The sequence below is a fragment of the Peromyscus californicus genome, unplaced genomic scaffold, assembly GCF_007827085.1.
Source record: "Peromyscus californicus insignis strain IS unplaced genomic scaffold, ASM782708v3 Scaffold_12__1_contigs__length_115047231, whole genome shotgun sequence".
Lineage (NCBI taxonomy): Eukaryota > Metazoa > Chordata > Mammalia > Rodentia > Cricetidae > Peromyscus > Peromyscus californicus.
The window spans coordinates 44,829,314-44,845,320 of NW_026294413.1; the positions used below are offsets into that span (position 1 = coordinate 44,829,314).

General features: G+C 42.5%; 1 protein-coding gene across 3 annotated transcripts in view; it reads right to left on the reverse strand.

The window, feature by feature from the left end:
- The window catches only part of Vwa8 (von Willebrand factor A domain containing 8), a 411,314-nt gene that overhangs the window by 159,033 nt on the left and 236,274 nt on the right, over positions 1–16,007 (reverse strand). For all 3 annotated transcript variants that reach the window (XM_052732663.1, XM_052732664.1, XM_052732662.1), the window contains 2 exons: positions 14,514–14,585; positions 150–226 (listed from right to left, as the gene is read on the reverse strand). In XM_052732663.1, the coding sequence (XP_052588623.1) occupies positions 150–226; positions 14,514–14,585 (149 nt within the window). The remainder of the gene's footprint in view (positions 1–149; positions 227–14,513; positions 14,586–16,007) is intronic.

The following is a 16,007-nucleotide window of genomic DNA, read 5'->3' on the forward strand; positions in this document are numbered from 1 at the left end:
TTACTACCTTTTGAGGAAAGGGGAGCTTTGAGCAGGAGGAATGGGAAAGACTGGCTTATAAAGCAGGCTTTTAAGAAAGTATATTTAACTCATAGTAGGAGAGAGATGAATAATCAGAGCTTAAGGGCTCATGCCCCTGATTCTCCTACCTGTGCAGCTGGATGTATTCTCGGGGTCTGTTGAGCAGGTGAAGGAACCGGTCCATGATTTTGTTCTTTCCTACACCCTGCAATCACATAAACAAACGTCTTAGGAGGAAAAGCATTCTACGAGCATCAAGAAGGGAAATTCGAATTGAATGGGTATGCCTCCAGTGCCATGGGAGGCAGGTCTCTGCCGGCTTTTCCAATGACTGTATTTGCAGAGCTCAGCACAGCACTGATATAAGTAAGGCACCCAAATTAGTATTTGTCAAATAAATGAACGAATGGAAATAGAAGAGGTGAAAATCCTGGGAAAACATAATCAGTGACCAGGCTTATAGGCATGCTGACAATGGGCCGGCGGGAAGTTATGGGCTGATAAAAGCTGTTCATGCTTCGTGAATGACCCAACTCAGCTGCTGTAGATTCAAGGTTATCAAAGCTGAACGACCAGACTGACAAATTCACTAAGGTCAGAATAATGGGTCACTTTGTCTTTTAGGAAGCTTAGTACCTAGCTGGATATCACCTTCCAAATTCAAGCTTTTCACAGAAGAACAAAGAAGGAAAATCACATTTGCATATTTGCATGTCAATTACAACCATGGGAGCTTTAAATGGCATGCTGGAATAAACACACAATGTAAAATAAAATCAGATGATTAAAATGTTTGTGTTAAAATGTTCAGCTCTCTTAATTTCGGTGATCACCGGAAAAGCAAGTATCACAGACGCACTGTAACACCAGTGACAGGAAGATCTCTGAAAGCGGTGAATCACGAAAAGCCATCAGTAAGTCCCTCCTCATCCCCATCAGTCCCTCCTCCTCGCCATCAGCCACTGCTCCAGAGCCTGGAGGACCCTGCAGTGCTGCAGATGCAGGGTAAGATGCTCAGTTGCTCCAGAGCAGCTCCTTGTGGTGTCCTTTAACCCCAGTCATACCTACATGCCTTTGTGTGCCCAGCATGCAATATATGTATTCCATATATGCTGTGTATTCCACCACTCAATTCAAGACTCTTAGAATATTTTTGATATGCACCCCCCCCCCCATTTTCCTTAACCTTATTCAAAATGCCCTAGGCCTTTGCGGTCTCAATGTATAAAACATGTATTTTTTTCCTTCCCTTTCCTTCTTCCTTCTTATCCGATTATCACTCCATGAGTTCACAGGCTCACAGTACCGTCCTGGATGGACTAGGTATAATGGTACATATGATATAGGCCCTAGTTATGCTTCAGCATACAGTTTACTAGGAAAAACAAACAGGATGTAACATACATAATATTGGTAAATTATAATGTGCTCTTTAAGCTTGTTAAAAGCGGATTGTGGGATGGGACATGGTGGTGAATGCCTTTAGTCCCAGAACTAGGGAGGCAGAGGCGGGCAGATCTCTGTGAGTTCAAGGCCAGCCTTGTCTACATAACTAGTTCTAGGACAACCAGCCAGTATTATGACCAATCCACATGAGTCTATTTAATGTGTAATAGGGATTTATTAAGATATAAATTGAGGAAATAGACTCATGAATACAGAACCAAGTAAACAGCTGAAGTCATCCTCTGTTCTGACCAGGACAAAATCAACCTGGCAGGACCAAATCCACCTGGTGGGACCAAATCCACCTGGCAGTTTGATCAGAACAGGAAGCAGGCAGCAGGGAAAAGGGGCTCATGACCCCTTCCTCCCTTTCAAGAGGTCACGTACAACAGCAAGAAGCACCGCCTCCTTCGGGCCCTTTAGCCTAAGGTCATGGGTAGAGCAAATACCACTACATTTCCCCTTTTTGTCTAAATAAGAAGGTTCTAAACTTAATGCAAACTATATACAATAAGAATGATTATCAAGTATTGTCCAGGAAAAACAAAGGGTAATAACAAAAATTGAACTACAACAAGATCATCATCAAATGAGACAGACATGCTAAATGTCCAGATCATAGGTAAATGGCAAATTACTGAGATTACTCCAATAGCTCTCCTATCCTGAAGATTCTAACTCTAGTACTAACATGTTCTAGCTAAGATACGAGAAGATTGTAACTGCAACTATCTAGTCTTCAACTCCACCAATACAAAACTGTATTTGTTGTACTGTATATATATTTCTACTCCTATTTGAGGTATTTTGTATATTGATACAAGTGTAAAATTGTATTTGTTCTACCTCTGTTTAGGATATTTTGTATAGGTTATTTAAGTAGATAAGACTTATAGAACTACAGTCACTTATGCTTGTCATTTCTATAGTTATATTAGTTAGGTTCCACATTTACAGAAACATATGTCAGATGGACAGGTAATCTTCAAACACTTCATAGACCTAGAGAATGTGGCTTTTAAATGTTTTGATAACTTAGAATTCTGTTGACATGAGACACGATTGCTCCTGGCAGCACCAATCTACTCCTAAGAGAATGATGGGCTGGAAGGTGACCCAAAGGGTTCTTGTTGTTTATCCCATGGTACCAAATGCGCATGTGGAACAGGGGAGGCCCAAGCTCATTCGTGGAGAGACTGCTCTGCTCTGCCTGGAACTTCAATGAGAACCTCAGTATGACTGATTCAGAGCTTCCCAGTCATTTCTGCTGGGTGACTGTAAGTGCCTAGTTTGATGTCATCTTCTAAATGCTGATAGTCGTTCCAAGAAACCTTGCCAAAGGAGAGATGTTCTCAATGAAGGCTTCCCGCTGGTTACCTCAATGGGGCTTCTCCAGGCAGTTTTTGGGGGAACCCCAGAATGTGATGTTACGTCTTGCTTGCCTTATTAATTGGGCTGCTGCAGTTGGTTCTCCTGGAGGTTTCAAGTATCTGGTTTGCTAATGCTCTTGCTGTCTGCCACTCTTCTCCACTACCTGATCTTTATTCTTCTACGTTGGCTTGCTATACACTTATGAACTCACTCAAAGCTCAAGGCTCAGCTTTCACACGTCATTCCTAGACAGTACAGAACACAAGGGAACACTGTTAGATTCCTTGTGAATGTGGCTATATGAGGCATCCAAGATGCTTTAAGATTCAACCAAATGCTTGGGAAGGCCCATCACACGTGAGATTTGATTTAAAATTCCATGGGATTAGGAGGTACAGGGAAGGAGGAAGCAGGGGGTGTCCTAGTCGAGAGAGCAGTGTGAGGGGAGACTTGTGGGTACGGTGATCCAGAGAGGTCTGCAAGAAGTCACTGCAGGAGTGAGGAAGGAGCTGTAAGGAACAGGCTGTCTAGGGAGGTGGCCTCTACTATGGCAGAGCCTTGGCAGCCGAGAGTTGGCACTGTTTCCAAGAGCAGCCACCGAGGCTGGCAGGTGATGGGATCAGATGTCCAGTTCTGGAAAACCAGGCTGCAGGAATGGCAGAGAGAAAGAAGAGACAGCAAAGGGACAGAGTTTGGAAACTCTTTACAGAACTCAAGCATCTGATGAAGGGTTAAGCCAAGGAGCGGAGAGAAATCTAGAGATGTGAGAGACAGCGAGGCAGTGGAACAACATCCCAGTGTGCTGGAGGGACGGAGATGAAGAAATCAATCTCTGTCCTGGTGGAGAGTGGTAAGGCCAGGCCATGTACTGAGAAAGAACTGGGGGAGGAAAGGCGGGTCTGCCGGGGAAGGGAGGCAGTTTACAAGGACAGTTTAATTTTGGACATGTTTATTTTGAAGTGCTTGTTTCCCACATCTGTTTCTTCCTCTTCAGTTCCCAGTCTCGGCCCTCGCGCTGCGCATCCTCCTGGGCTGCTGGAAAGGGTCCCACCTCCGCCCTCAGCACAGAACAGCCCCCACCCCCACCCCAGTTTGTTTAGCTCCTTTCCTAAACCAGATCTCATCGGGTCACTTCCTACTTCACGTGAAGACGCTCTCAGTTCCTTCGAGGAAATGCTGAAAGAATACTCTAGGAAGGAATTGCTGTAAATATCCTGAGCAAGACGAAGCAATTACAGCTGTTTGTTCCTTCTAATCATAGTCTTTGCCTAAGACAGAAAATCCTCAGGGTTACTTTAATTGAATAAGTACATAAATAATGTCTAATTTTTCCGTTATAAAAATTGCATATACTCCCTTTTCTCACTGGGAAACGGAGAAAATGAGACACCACCCAACGTTCTGCTAATATTTTCATATTATCCCTGTGTATATTTATCTGTACTTACTAGCTACTATTCCATAAATGCAACTTGTCTCTTAATAAAATGAACATAACTCTTACACAGGTGTAGAGATTCTATTTAGCGAGGAACTGGGAATCTCATGAAACTTGTTCTTTTCTTTCCATCACTGCCCTGGTGAGTTCACGACAACTAGAGGAAGGGTCCTCAGAGGGGCAGGAGTCAACAGGCTTTGTACCCAGGGTTGTGAGTAACAGAGTCTGTGAAGTCCACGGGCAGCACTCAAACCAAAGGCAGGAAGTACAAACACCTCGAGTTACTGTGAGAGAAGAGCTCGGGGCCACAACTTTAAGAACTCTGAGAGATTCTGGGGCTGTATAACCTTCTGAGGCTTTTTTTTTTTTCCAAGTGAAACTGTGTCCTTGGGCAATTAAATCCTTTACCAAAGAAAAGGATCTAGAGCTGTCTTCCTGGACACTTTATCTGTACTCTACCACAGAGGGAAAAGGAGAAAAATAGAAGAAAAGGCCCAGAAAAGTAGAAATCAGGCAGAAGGAAATTCGTCCAGCAATGGCTTTGGGTCCTGAGATTGGAGTCTTGATGTGTCAGTGGCAGACCCTGAGGAGCCCCAACAGCAGAGGCGAACCCTGAACAGCTCAGCCTCACTGGTACACTCCTGTCAGCCTCCTGTCCCCAGAACAGCTCACACTTGTAAGTTTCTGCTCGTGCCATTTCTTCTGGCGACCAGGCCCATCCTGTCTTGTCTGCCATCTTCCTGCCACCTTCCGCTTCCAGCCACCCTCAACTTCCTGCTGAGACATCTCACGTCTCATCTTTAGCCTGACCCACTCTGTTCTTTTCTCTCCTTCCCTCCTCCGCTGCATCACTCCTGTCTTCCTAGAACACCACCATGCCCCAGAGTACTCCAGCAATGTCAGGGGCCTCAGCAAGTGGGCAGTCCGCTGGTTAGCGTCTATTGCTCAGGGCTCACGTGTAACCTTCAGGTAATAACCACAAAATTGAAGGAAGGGGCGGGGCAGAGAAAAGAAAGAGGAAGTTGAGGTCATGCACTTTGCTATTAAGGAGACAGACACCTCTTGTAGGCGCTTTCTGTTTTTCATGATGAAATTTTGTGTACAAAGAAAGTGGAGGGATTAACATTTACAGAGTCTGCTCATGCGCAAATGCCCCTTCAGCGCAAAATGGCTCGCATGCTCACACCAGCGGTGGCCAAGGAGGTAATAACGTGCCTCTTTTGGAGGGAGGTGAGTTTAATTAAGTTCTAGGCAGTGAAACCCTTGAGCACAAGGGATCTCGAAGGCAAGTCCATTCTGGTGTACCACCTTGGGCTGCACTTTATCGTCCATCGTGAAAACAGACATCAAGGGGCAGCTTCCAGGACTGATTTATGGAGAGTTTGTGTCACAATGTCACGGAGTCAAACAAAAGTCAGCCAATCTACAGGTTTTAGTCACTACACCAAGTATCTGGGGATGTCCGGCATGGAGTCGAAGGCTGGGGAGGGTGGCCAGCGAAGGGACAATCCAGACCTTTCCTCTGCAGCAGTGCTTTAAGTGGGGTCCAGGACAGTGCTTGCCACTGACCAGGCGCAGCTCCTGCTCTAGAGAGGTCCTGCTTTGTCCAGTGTCCCTCAGTTCTTGAATCATTTGTACAGTATTGTTTCAGTTTGTAGATTTAGAAATGTTCTTTCAATAGCACCCTGAGTTCATTAAATACTACCTACAGTAAACAATAACAAAGAAAAAGAATTGTAACTGGAAAAAAAATCTAGCTGGCTTTTTTAAATTGAAAAAGTATCACTAAATGGTGAACCTTCAAATTCTTTCTTGAACACATCTTAAAGTATACTATACTAGGACTCTGGACACCTGGGCTATAATCTTTGCTCAACTGTTCTCGGATGGAGGCTTCTTACCATCATCTGGGTCTAGGTTTGCTCATCTGAATATGAACTCCGAGGCTAATTAGTCTCTAAATACTCTCCGATGATAAAGAAGGAGAGCGCAGCTATACAATCAGTGGCAATTTCTTATTTTTCCAAGTTCGTTCAATGAAAACAGGCTATTTATATAACTAGAAAACAACCTTACTGAAAACAAACAGTAAATAACCCTAAATATTTACAAAGATGGGATCTTGCAGCAGAGCCAAGAAGACAAGGACTTTAAGCATATGGCTCCCACACACGTGATTACAAAGCTTCCTGCCACAGGCTAAGACCCTTTTCATACAGGAATAAATCTGTATCCCTGCAGTCTTATATGAAACACACCATTACTATAAATAGCAAAGATAGTTTGGTAGTGTGGTCAGCCATTACTACCACCAAACCAGTCATGGAGGGGATAGGGAGATCAACACGTCCTCAAGAAGAAAATACAAATCCAAAATAAATATGAAAAAAATGGTTTTCTAAGAAACACAAGACAGAAAATCTAAACGGGTGGAGAGAATGTGATAGAATGGCAAAGTTTTCCTGACTATAAGTCAGGTAACTTCACTAATGAAAACGGCTTGGAAGGTACCAAATCCTAATACAAAGGTGAGCATCAGTGTATTTGATGGGACCCAGTGCTCCTGAGCCTTGGGCCCCTGGAGTTATTGGAGGTGCAGCATGCTTAGTTTGCCAGTTTCTTACTGTCACTACCAGCTGGGGAACAGACCAGAACATTCATGGACAAACTGTTCAGTAGCTCTACAGATATTCGGCAATTATGCTGGCATAGTGACATGGCATGCTCCCGAGGAACGCAGAAGCAACCTGCTTGGGCCCACTTCCAATTAGTTAGCAAAATTCACACATTCTTTAATTCTGGCAGCAAAATACGTGCAGCATCTTAATACTAAATAACTCAACAAGCCTTTGTGAAACTTCTATCCACAGAAACACTAAGCTCTGATCACAGTAAAGCTAATAAAGGGGAGAGGATCCAGAAAACAGTATAATAACAATGGTCACAGAATCTGGCTTGGTTGACACTAAGGAAATGTTTTATGACTTTTATGATGCAAGATAGATCAAATCAAATGCCATAAAGTTAATAAAATGTTATGTCTAGCTTAGAACAAATGAATATAATTTAATTTTGTTGTATAAATTAATCAAGAAATTAAATAGGTTTAATAAAGTTTACTCTAAAAACATTCCCTCTAGACTGGTATAATTCTATATAAAATATTTATCCTAGGAATGGGCTAATCTCTCTCAAAGATTACAGGAAAAAGCATCCTTTCTGTTTGATGTAGATATGGAACATGACCCCAGGTTGAGGTACTGAAGGGCTGGTCACCAGCTGGGGGCACTATTGAGAGGACAAGATAATGAGGGACTGGCATAGTGGAAAGGGTGATTTGGAGGTCAGGTTTAGTTAAAAGGGGTAGGTTACTGGGATGTGCCTCTGAAGGGTTTATGTAGCCCCAGACTTTTCACCGTGAGATGAGTACCTTCCCTCTCCCATGTCTTCCCAGCATGAGGTTTTAAGGCTGCCTGCAGGCCCAGAGTAGCAGAGCCTGTCAGCCAAGGCTGAGACCTCTGAAACAGAGCCACAGGAACTCTGCTTCCTGTTAAGTCTTTTCTCTCAGCTGTTTGTCACAGCGACAAAACACTCCAACAGAATTTTAAACAGACTTGGAAGGCACCTCAAATGCAATGGCCAGACTGTGATGGAATCTGACTGGAACAAACCAACTGTGAAATAACACTATTGAGGCCATTGTAGATCACTGGAAGAGACCACTTCAGATTATATTAACAGTTACAGTCGATCTGTTGGGTGTGATAACGAAATTGCAGTTATTGTACTCGTATATACTAAGAAGCCTGCAAGAAGGAGAATGCACTAAAAGATGACATGCAGAGCTGTCAGTGAGGCATTCGCCATGCAGATGTGAGGACCTGAGCTCAGATCTCAGCACCATGTCACAGGCAGGGCAAGGCAGCATATACCTATCATCCCAGGAGTGGGAAGGTAGACCAGAGATCTCTGAGGCTCCCTGGCCAGCCAGTCTAGCCAAACAGAATCAGGGAGCTCAAGTGAGAGGCTGTCTCAAAAACTACAGTAGGAAGTGGTTGAGAGAGATGCCTGACACTGACCTCTAACCGTCACACAAGTGCACATACACACAAACACATGAGTCTCATGCATATACCTCCGCCCACAAAGTGTTGGAGAAATAAATAGAAGACTGTCAAGATGTTGTTGATTGTTGAATGAGATACATATGTTCTCTACTTTTATATAAAACGTGACTGTCCTTTACTCTGTATATAAAGTGCAGTCTCTATCCTAGACTATCATAATCATTCGACAAAGTCAGCTATGACATTTTTGCTGCTGTTACTGTTGTTAGAATCAGTGGAGTTGAACTGGTGTGGTATTGTGGGGAAATAGGAGCTGGAGAGATCTAAGTCTGTACTAAGCAGCTATGTGATCGTGGACAAATAGCTGAACCCTTTGAAGATTGTCTGTTTATTGCAAAGACATAGGAAGTACAACTTTTATTTTACTCCAGTGTTATTGTAGAAGTAAATGATCAAAAGCATTGGAAATTGTAACACACAAATACCCCTGCTTTTAATCCTTCTTCATAAGAAAACAATGATTCAACTATAGATGAAATTGAATATACATCACAACTGTCTTAAAGTTGAATCAGAGGAGGAAATGATGTAGCCCTTCAGAGGAAAAGATGATTACAGTTTTCTGTGACACCAACTAAGAGAGGCTTCGTAGAGGATGAAGCACCTGGGGATGTTCCCAGGTGAAGACGGAAGGAGAGGTGATGTGCATCCAAAAACACAGAAAAGGGCAGAGGGGTAGCAGGGCATGCTAGACACAGAAAAGTTGGAAGAGTCTGGCGTATCTCTCTATAAAGAAGACCATATTTGCTATGTAAGGCAGGCTAAGCTTTAAGTTTTAGCAGAAAAATAAAGTTGGGAACTATCTTACTGCAGATGTGGAGCTGAACAGAATCATATCAAAGAATGAGTCATTTTATGACATGAAGAACACAAGGTAGAGAAGCATCCTATATAAAAAGTCCTGTATGACAAGGACAATGTCATACACTCGACTCTTGACAAGGGAAAATATGAATGATGGAACACACAAAAAAGTTAAGATTAAAAACCTTACCAGGCAGCTATTGTTAGGTAAAATGATAACAAAAAAGTCTGGCTTAAAACGGAAAAAAAAAAGTTGACAAGTGATTTTAGTAGATTGTTCAGGTAGGAGTCACCTCATCAAGCATGGGTCAAATGCTGAGGACTTGCTGTAGAGTTTTGCCTAACACTAAACCAAATGACATTGGTTGTGTAGTTGATTAAACTTTGATTTCTAAAACAAAACATACAGGATTTTAAAATAATTCTTATGTAAGGGTAGGCGAGCATTTTAGATGTTATTAGAAAGATATGTCACCTTCAAATGTCTAATAAAATGCAACTCTTCTCAAAACACAAGCATTCTTATTCCCAAACGTTTATTCTTAGAGACTTCAGGATAAAAAAAGAAATGACATACCTGTAGGCTCATTCTCTAACCCAGTTTCTATAAATATTTTTATATCACGTGGACTAGTGTTCCAAAAAAAAAAATGAGAGATGTCAAGAAGCTTGTTCTTTGTATTCCTAGAGCCCGAGAGTCCCCTCACACCCCAAAAAGCATGACCAGTTAAGATATCAACTCTTTTTGTTAAATGGAATATCATGCAACATAATAATAAAAAGTAAATAAAACCAGGAAGAAACTCCTAATTACAAGGAAGGAGAAGTTGCAATACTGTAATTACAAGGTGGTGGTGGTGGTGGTGGGGGGCACATGGTAGTATTCTGCAGCCTTCCTACATCTGCTGCATAGGCTCTAAGTGACCATCAAGCACGTTACTCCAGGGCACCTGTCCCATTTGGTTTGAAGGTGGCAATTGTGCCTCATTTCCTAGAAAGACTGCTCTGGCAGAAAAATCCCACATTGAAAATAGAAATTTAAAAACTTACTTTTCAAAGTAAAACGGAAGCTACTTCATTCTCATTTATTTGGGGGAGTGTTGTAAGAGAACTTGTTTTCAGCTTCCTAACAGATGTGGACTTTTGTCTAATACTGGAGATGCTTAAAAAGGTGGAATTATCCACAAGGGGGAAAGGGTTCAGTCAGGGTGAAAAGGTGGCATACTTCAAAACCAACACTCACTTCCTCTCATTTCCCCATGCTTAAAAGCTGCTGGTGGTAACACAACAGCCTTCTGAATACCTCCAGTTACAATACAACTCGAATGTTGTCACGGCTTCAGCCAGCGGTAGTTGGTGAAGAGAAGACTGGGCAGCCTGCTCCCAACCACCACCAGTTCATATAAGGAGCAGCCATTATGTTTACACTTGTGCTGACAACTTCGGTCCTACTTCATCCCCAAAGCTTCGCTTCACGCTGTTTCCCAAGTTGACATCAAAGCTTTAGGAAGAGAAAGGAAGAAGACTGAGCACTGTCACAGTCTGCTTAGTTTCAAAATAAAACGTATGAAGAAACTGTCGTTCTCCCTGATTGTTTCAGTGAAATCAGTGGCTACATCACCCCAGGCAGCTCAGAGTCAAGAGTCCTCAGCCTGCGGCCCACACTCTCACAGGCTTGCCTTTTTCTCATGGTGATGCTTTACAAGGCAGAAATCAGTGCAGATGAGAAGGAATATAAACACTTGGAGGGATGAAAACCCACTGGTCAGCGAAGCAGGGTGCTGTTCCAAGCTACTGAAAGAGGACACCTTCTTGCAACAGAAGAACAGAAAGGGAACATGCTCCTCAGACCTCAGGAGGCGGTGGACAAAGGTCCACCAGAGTCCTGCCTGTTCTACACAAATGTCAGCTCCTCAGAAAACAAGTTTGAATGGAACTTAGTTGGCTCAAGTGTTTATACAATTCTATTGAGGCAGCCACGTTGGTCCAACTCCCACGTTCTGATTGGTAAATACAAGCATGAAACACCACTCTTCAGAGCTAAATGCTAGCCAGCGATTGCTCAGAACAGGAAGATCACCCTGCTCTGCTCACAAGGCTCCAGTCTCATGTCTGAGCTATCTCAGGCACATAGCCTAGATTCTGCCTGACCCAGCAGGGGCAAGCTTACAGAACTCAGTCCATTGTTTTCAGATCTCCTGAAAAATCTAAGTTTTAAATTCAAATTACTTCTAATACTTTATGAATTATTGATATTTATACTTTGCTAAGTAGGAAATACAGAATCCTCTAAGATACTTTTCAAATACCGGATAAACACTATTCACAAAGCATCAGAGAGGAGGCCAGTATAACCAAGGCCCTCAGTGGCTCACTGGCATTGGTAGGGAAGGCAGACAAATTCATGAATCTAACAGGAGACTGACAGAAACCTAAAAATGGCCTACTTCATCACTTCAGAGAATGGAGCCAGGGTAGTGATTATGTAGGTCTCAGACAGCAAAAACCTTGGCCAGCGGGTTTGGGTCCCTGTGTCCCTGGCTTCATTTCCATGACAGCACATAGCCACTGTGAGGATAAAAGCACAGAGACCAGGCAGTGGGGTGTGGGCGGGGAGACACCACCGGCAGAGACCAGAGGCTGCAGGACAACCATCCACACAGGAAACAAACTCTAACTTCGATCTGAGGACAGATTTTGAGGTGAGGATGAGCTGCCCAGCTGAAGGCAGTGGGCTAGGCCAGGGGTATCAAAGGGCAGACTGCAGGGGTTCCACTGCTCCGTCAGGTAACTGAAAAGACACAGGCAGCAGAAATACTCTCACAATCTGAAAGCCCCTTCAGCACTGGGACCCCCGTATATGCTCATGATAGACTTTCAGGTTTATAACCAAAGAACCAAAAATCCTCCTGATACGAAGTGGGCCTGTCCGTCAGTCATGTCTTGACCACTGGAGACCCACCCGCCTTTGGCACTCTCGTATCTCTGAGAAACTATCCCTTGAGCCCCAGCTCTGAATATTCTCTTTGTTGGTCTGATCTGTTGCTGAGTGGCCAGCCATGTCTGTTTCTGAGGCCATCTTTTTGACAGGAAGAGTTTTCAAAGGACACACTAAGTACTCCAGGCTTTAAGTGACAAAAAGTCTGTTAAGAACTCGGGGCTTGAGCCAGGCTAGGTGGCACATACCCACAATTCCAGCATTCAGGAGGCAGAGGTGGGTGGATCTCTGTGAGTTCAAGGCTAGCCTGGTCTACATATTGAGTTTCAGCCCAGCCAGATATACACAGTGAGACTCTGTCTCACCAACAAACCCCCAAACCATCTGGGCTTGTGGGCTTAGAGAGGGACCTCGGGTGAGAGGGAGGGATGGGAGAAAGAGGAGGCAGGAGGGAGGGGAGGACATAGATGCCGGGTGCATGGATTAAGTTTAAAAAAAAAAACAAATTAAAGATTAGTAAGAGCATAACTACATGCTGGGCTTTCTTTATTTGTGAAGTCCAGAATGATCATTTTTCAATGGGATCAGACCATCAAGGACTCAATGCCACCTGTTAACCACTCTTCATTAACCTATAAAAACTTAAGAGAAAAATGACTATCAATAAATACAAGTAGGTAGGTATTTTCAAATGGTGAAAAAAACCATGAATTATCTATTTTATGTTTAATTCTTGTTTAGAAAAAAGTGAACCAAGAGAATACAAAAATGCTTTTAAGACTTCCATGTGATGCATGGGTTTTATTTTTAGCGGGCACTAAGTGCTGTGTGGAATACTTCCCATGCTTTATCACATGTCACCTTTACATTAGCCCAGCTGAGTGCATACTGTTTACATTGCCAAGTTAGATGCAGAAAGCTGAGCAGCTTGCCAGAGTCCACGCACGTAGGAGACCTGCTGCTAGGCCTTCACCACTCAATTCCAGATCCATGCCTTCAACGATGGGCCCACTTGAATCCAGTTTCTAGAAATTTCAAGCCAGTTAGCAGACAGAGCAGCTCAAAGCACTTTGAGTAAGCCTGATGACCCAAGTTTGATTCCTGGAAATTGTGTAAAAGAGCCTGACACAGAAGCAGGGTGTACCTATAAAACCTAGCACCCCTTCAGTGGGATGGAAGTGGAAAATCACCCAGAAGCTTGTGGGTAGCTAACATGGAGTCTGAAGAGAGACTCTGACTCAAAATTGAGGTGGAAGTACAAAAAGTTGTCCTCTGACAGCCAAACATGATCTGAGATGCATGCACAAAGTAATAATAAGTAAAAATTTTAACTGTAGGTTTAAGAAGTTATAAAGAATCTGTATTTTTATGTAAGCACAAAACAAGAAATACAAAAAGAAGGCTAAGCTTCTGATTGCCCTTAAGACCAACTTGTAAAAAACCAAAGTGCTACTCATTTTGGATCTGAGAACTGAGGAAAATTATCAGAATGTTCTAATACTGAGTGTCCACCCATCCCTTAGACAGCATAGACAGATAACACCTCTACTATGTAGCAGTAATGTGCTAGGAACCCAGGACAGAAAGGAACCAAAGCAGCACAGTTCTTGTTCCCATGGAGCATACCAATTGAGCTGATGGTCACTACCTGGGAAATACAGCTCCATAAAACGAGTGTGAAAAGAAGGGCTACAGGAGAGGCGATGCAATGGAAGCCAGCTCAGATGAGGCACAATGTCCCTCCTGGGAGCTGGAGAGGGAGCCCCAGGTAGAAGGACAGGCATGAACCAAACACCAAAGAGACGAGAACCTGAAGGCAGGTCCAGGTGGTTCAAGGCAGCACAGGCTAAGAAAGACATATCAAAGCCTAGGCTGGAGCAGTGGGCAGAGGTGGCAACCTGCACATTGCATGGTTCTATCTGAGAGCAAGGAGGAGCTGACTACAGGAAAAAGACACAGAAACACTTAGTTTGTACACCCATTAACCTGGCTGAGAGTGGATCTCGGCATGTAAGGAGGTGCAGCTACTGTCTGGAACCTGGTCTGCACTCCTGATGGCAGGGGACGGTGAGGTGAGCATGAGTAGGGTGGCAGAGCTGGGAAGGTACAGACAGCCATGGGGTAAATGGACAGGGCGATGGGAGATGAGTGGAGATGGTTAACCTTGGGATAATGCTAAGGCTTAGATGCTATAAATTACTCTTTGGGTGGTAAAGCATTTCATACTGTGAATTTCAATTTGTCATTTTATTAAAAGGAAAAAGAATTTCCAAATTCTTATTCCCCCCCCCCCCAAAAAAAAAGAAACTTACTGCTTCTGAAGCATTAGCATTCGCTCATCTGTGCTTGGCGCCTAGCCATAACTCACCTGGTTCCCGACCAACAGTAAGTGTTCGCCAAGGACAAAATCTTTGAGCATGTCTTCCATCACGATCATGTGCTAGGAAAAAAAAAAAGATTCAATCAGGGTCAAAGAACAAAGTTAGCTATACAGGTGTTATCTTAGAATGCAAAGCATATATTATGATAAAATAAGTAACTGACTTGAATCAAAACACATTTTTGTTATTATTGTTGTTGAGACAGATTCTCTCTCTGCAGCTCTGGCTGTCCTCGATATTCTATGTAGACCAGGTTGGAGTCAAACTCTGCCTACCTAGTGCTGGGATTAAAGACATGTGCTACCAACCCTGGCTGTAATTAAAAACATTTAATGATGTGGATAAGTAATCAATTAGGTCACCAATACTGAAAAATTCAAATATCTGAGCAAGAGCAAACTACTGACCAATATTTCAAATAATTTCTATGATTCAATTCAAAATTTTTATTTACATTTCTATAGAATTGGCTTATAATTTAATGTAATATTTAAATTGATGCTTGCTAATGTAAGTAAACAAATGCCACCAAAACCCTCCATTTTGGACTTTCTTTTTTAAAAAAAAGTGTACCTTTATATATATACATATATATATATTTGTATACATTTTTATATGTAATAAGATAAAATTAAAACTATATACATAAGTATATATATATAGCATATAAACTATATATGTAAGAGTGTGTGTGTGTGTGTGTGTGTGTGTGTGTGTGTGTGTGTAAAACAAAAACACACATCTTAGTTGGACACAAACAGAAGGAAAAGGTCCAAGAGGAGCACAAGCCACAGAGACCCACTCACTTACACCCTTAGCTTAACCACTTACACACAAAGCTGCGCAGAGCCTTAGAACTGAAAGGCACTTTTCACCTTCCATTATTTTTCGTTTGAATTATGACACAATATGATGAAAGGGCAAGATTCGAGTTGCTCACAGCAGCTACAGAGGAGACTGCATTGCTCTTTTGTGTACCAGGAAATAGGACATGGGTAAGTAGGTTACAAAGGCTCATGGGACTGCAGGAAGAGCTGTGTCCTGGCACAATCAGAACCTCTAGTCTCTCTTGATTTCTCGACTAAATCAACGACAGCCCAAAGTACTCAGGTTACTCAAATTCTCTATTTTTGGGGAAAAAAAAACCATATTAACCTTTTATAACATATACATGCTACACATATTTCCTAGAATTTTATTGGCTTGCTTTTCTTGATTTTTTGACACTCAAAACTTGTCAAATTCTGTAATGAAATAAAAACTAAGAAAGTTCCTTTTTCCCCCCCATCTTTCAAGAATAATGAGTATATTGGTAGTTTTAGTTTTCTTAAATTGGATACACTAGGGAACTAAATTTTTAAAAAGTTTTAAAGTAAAATGAGTATATTCACTTACTGTCTTTCTGATATATTAAAAATAAAGACAAAGAGACACTGGGTTACCAGTAAAAATAAAGAGTATGCTAAAAGTAAACAGGTATG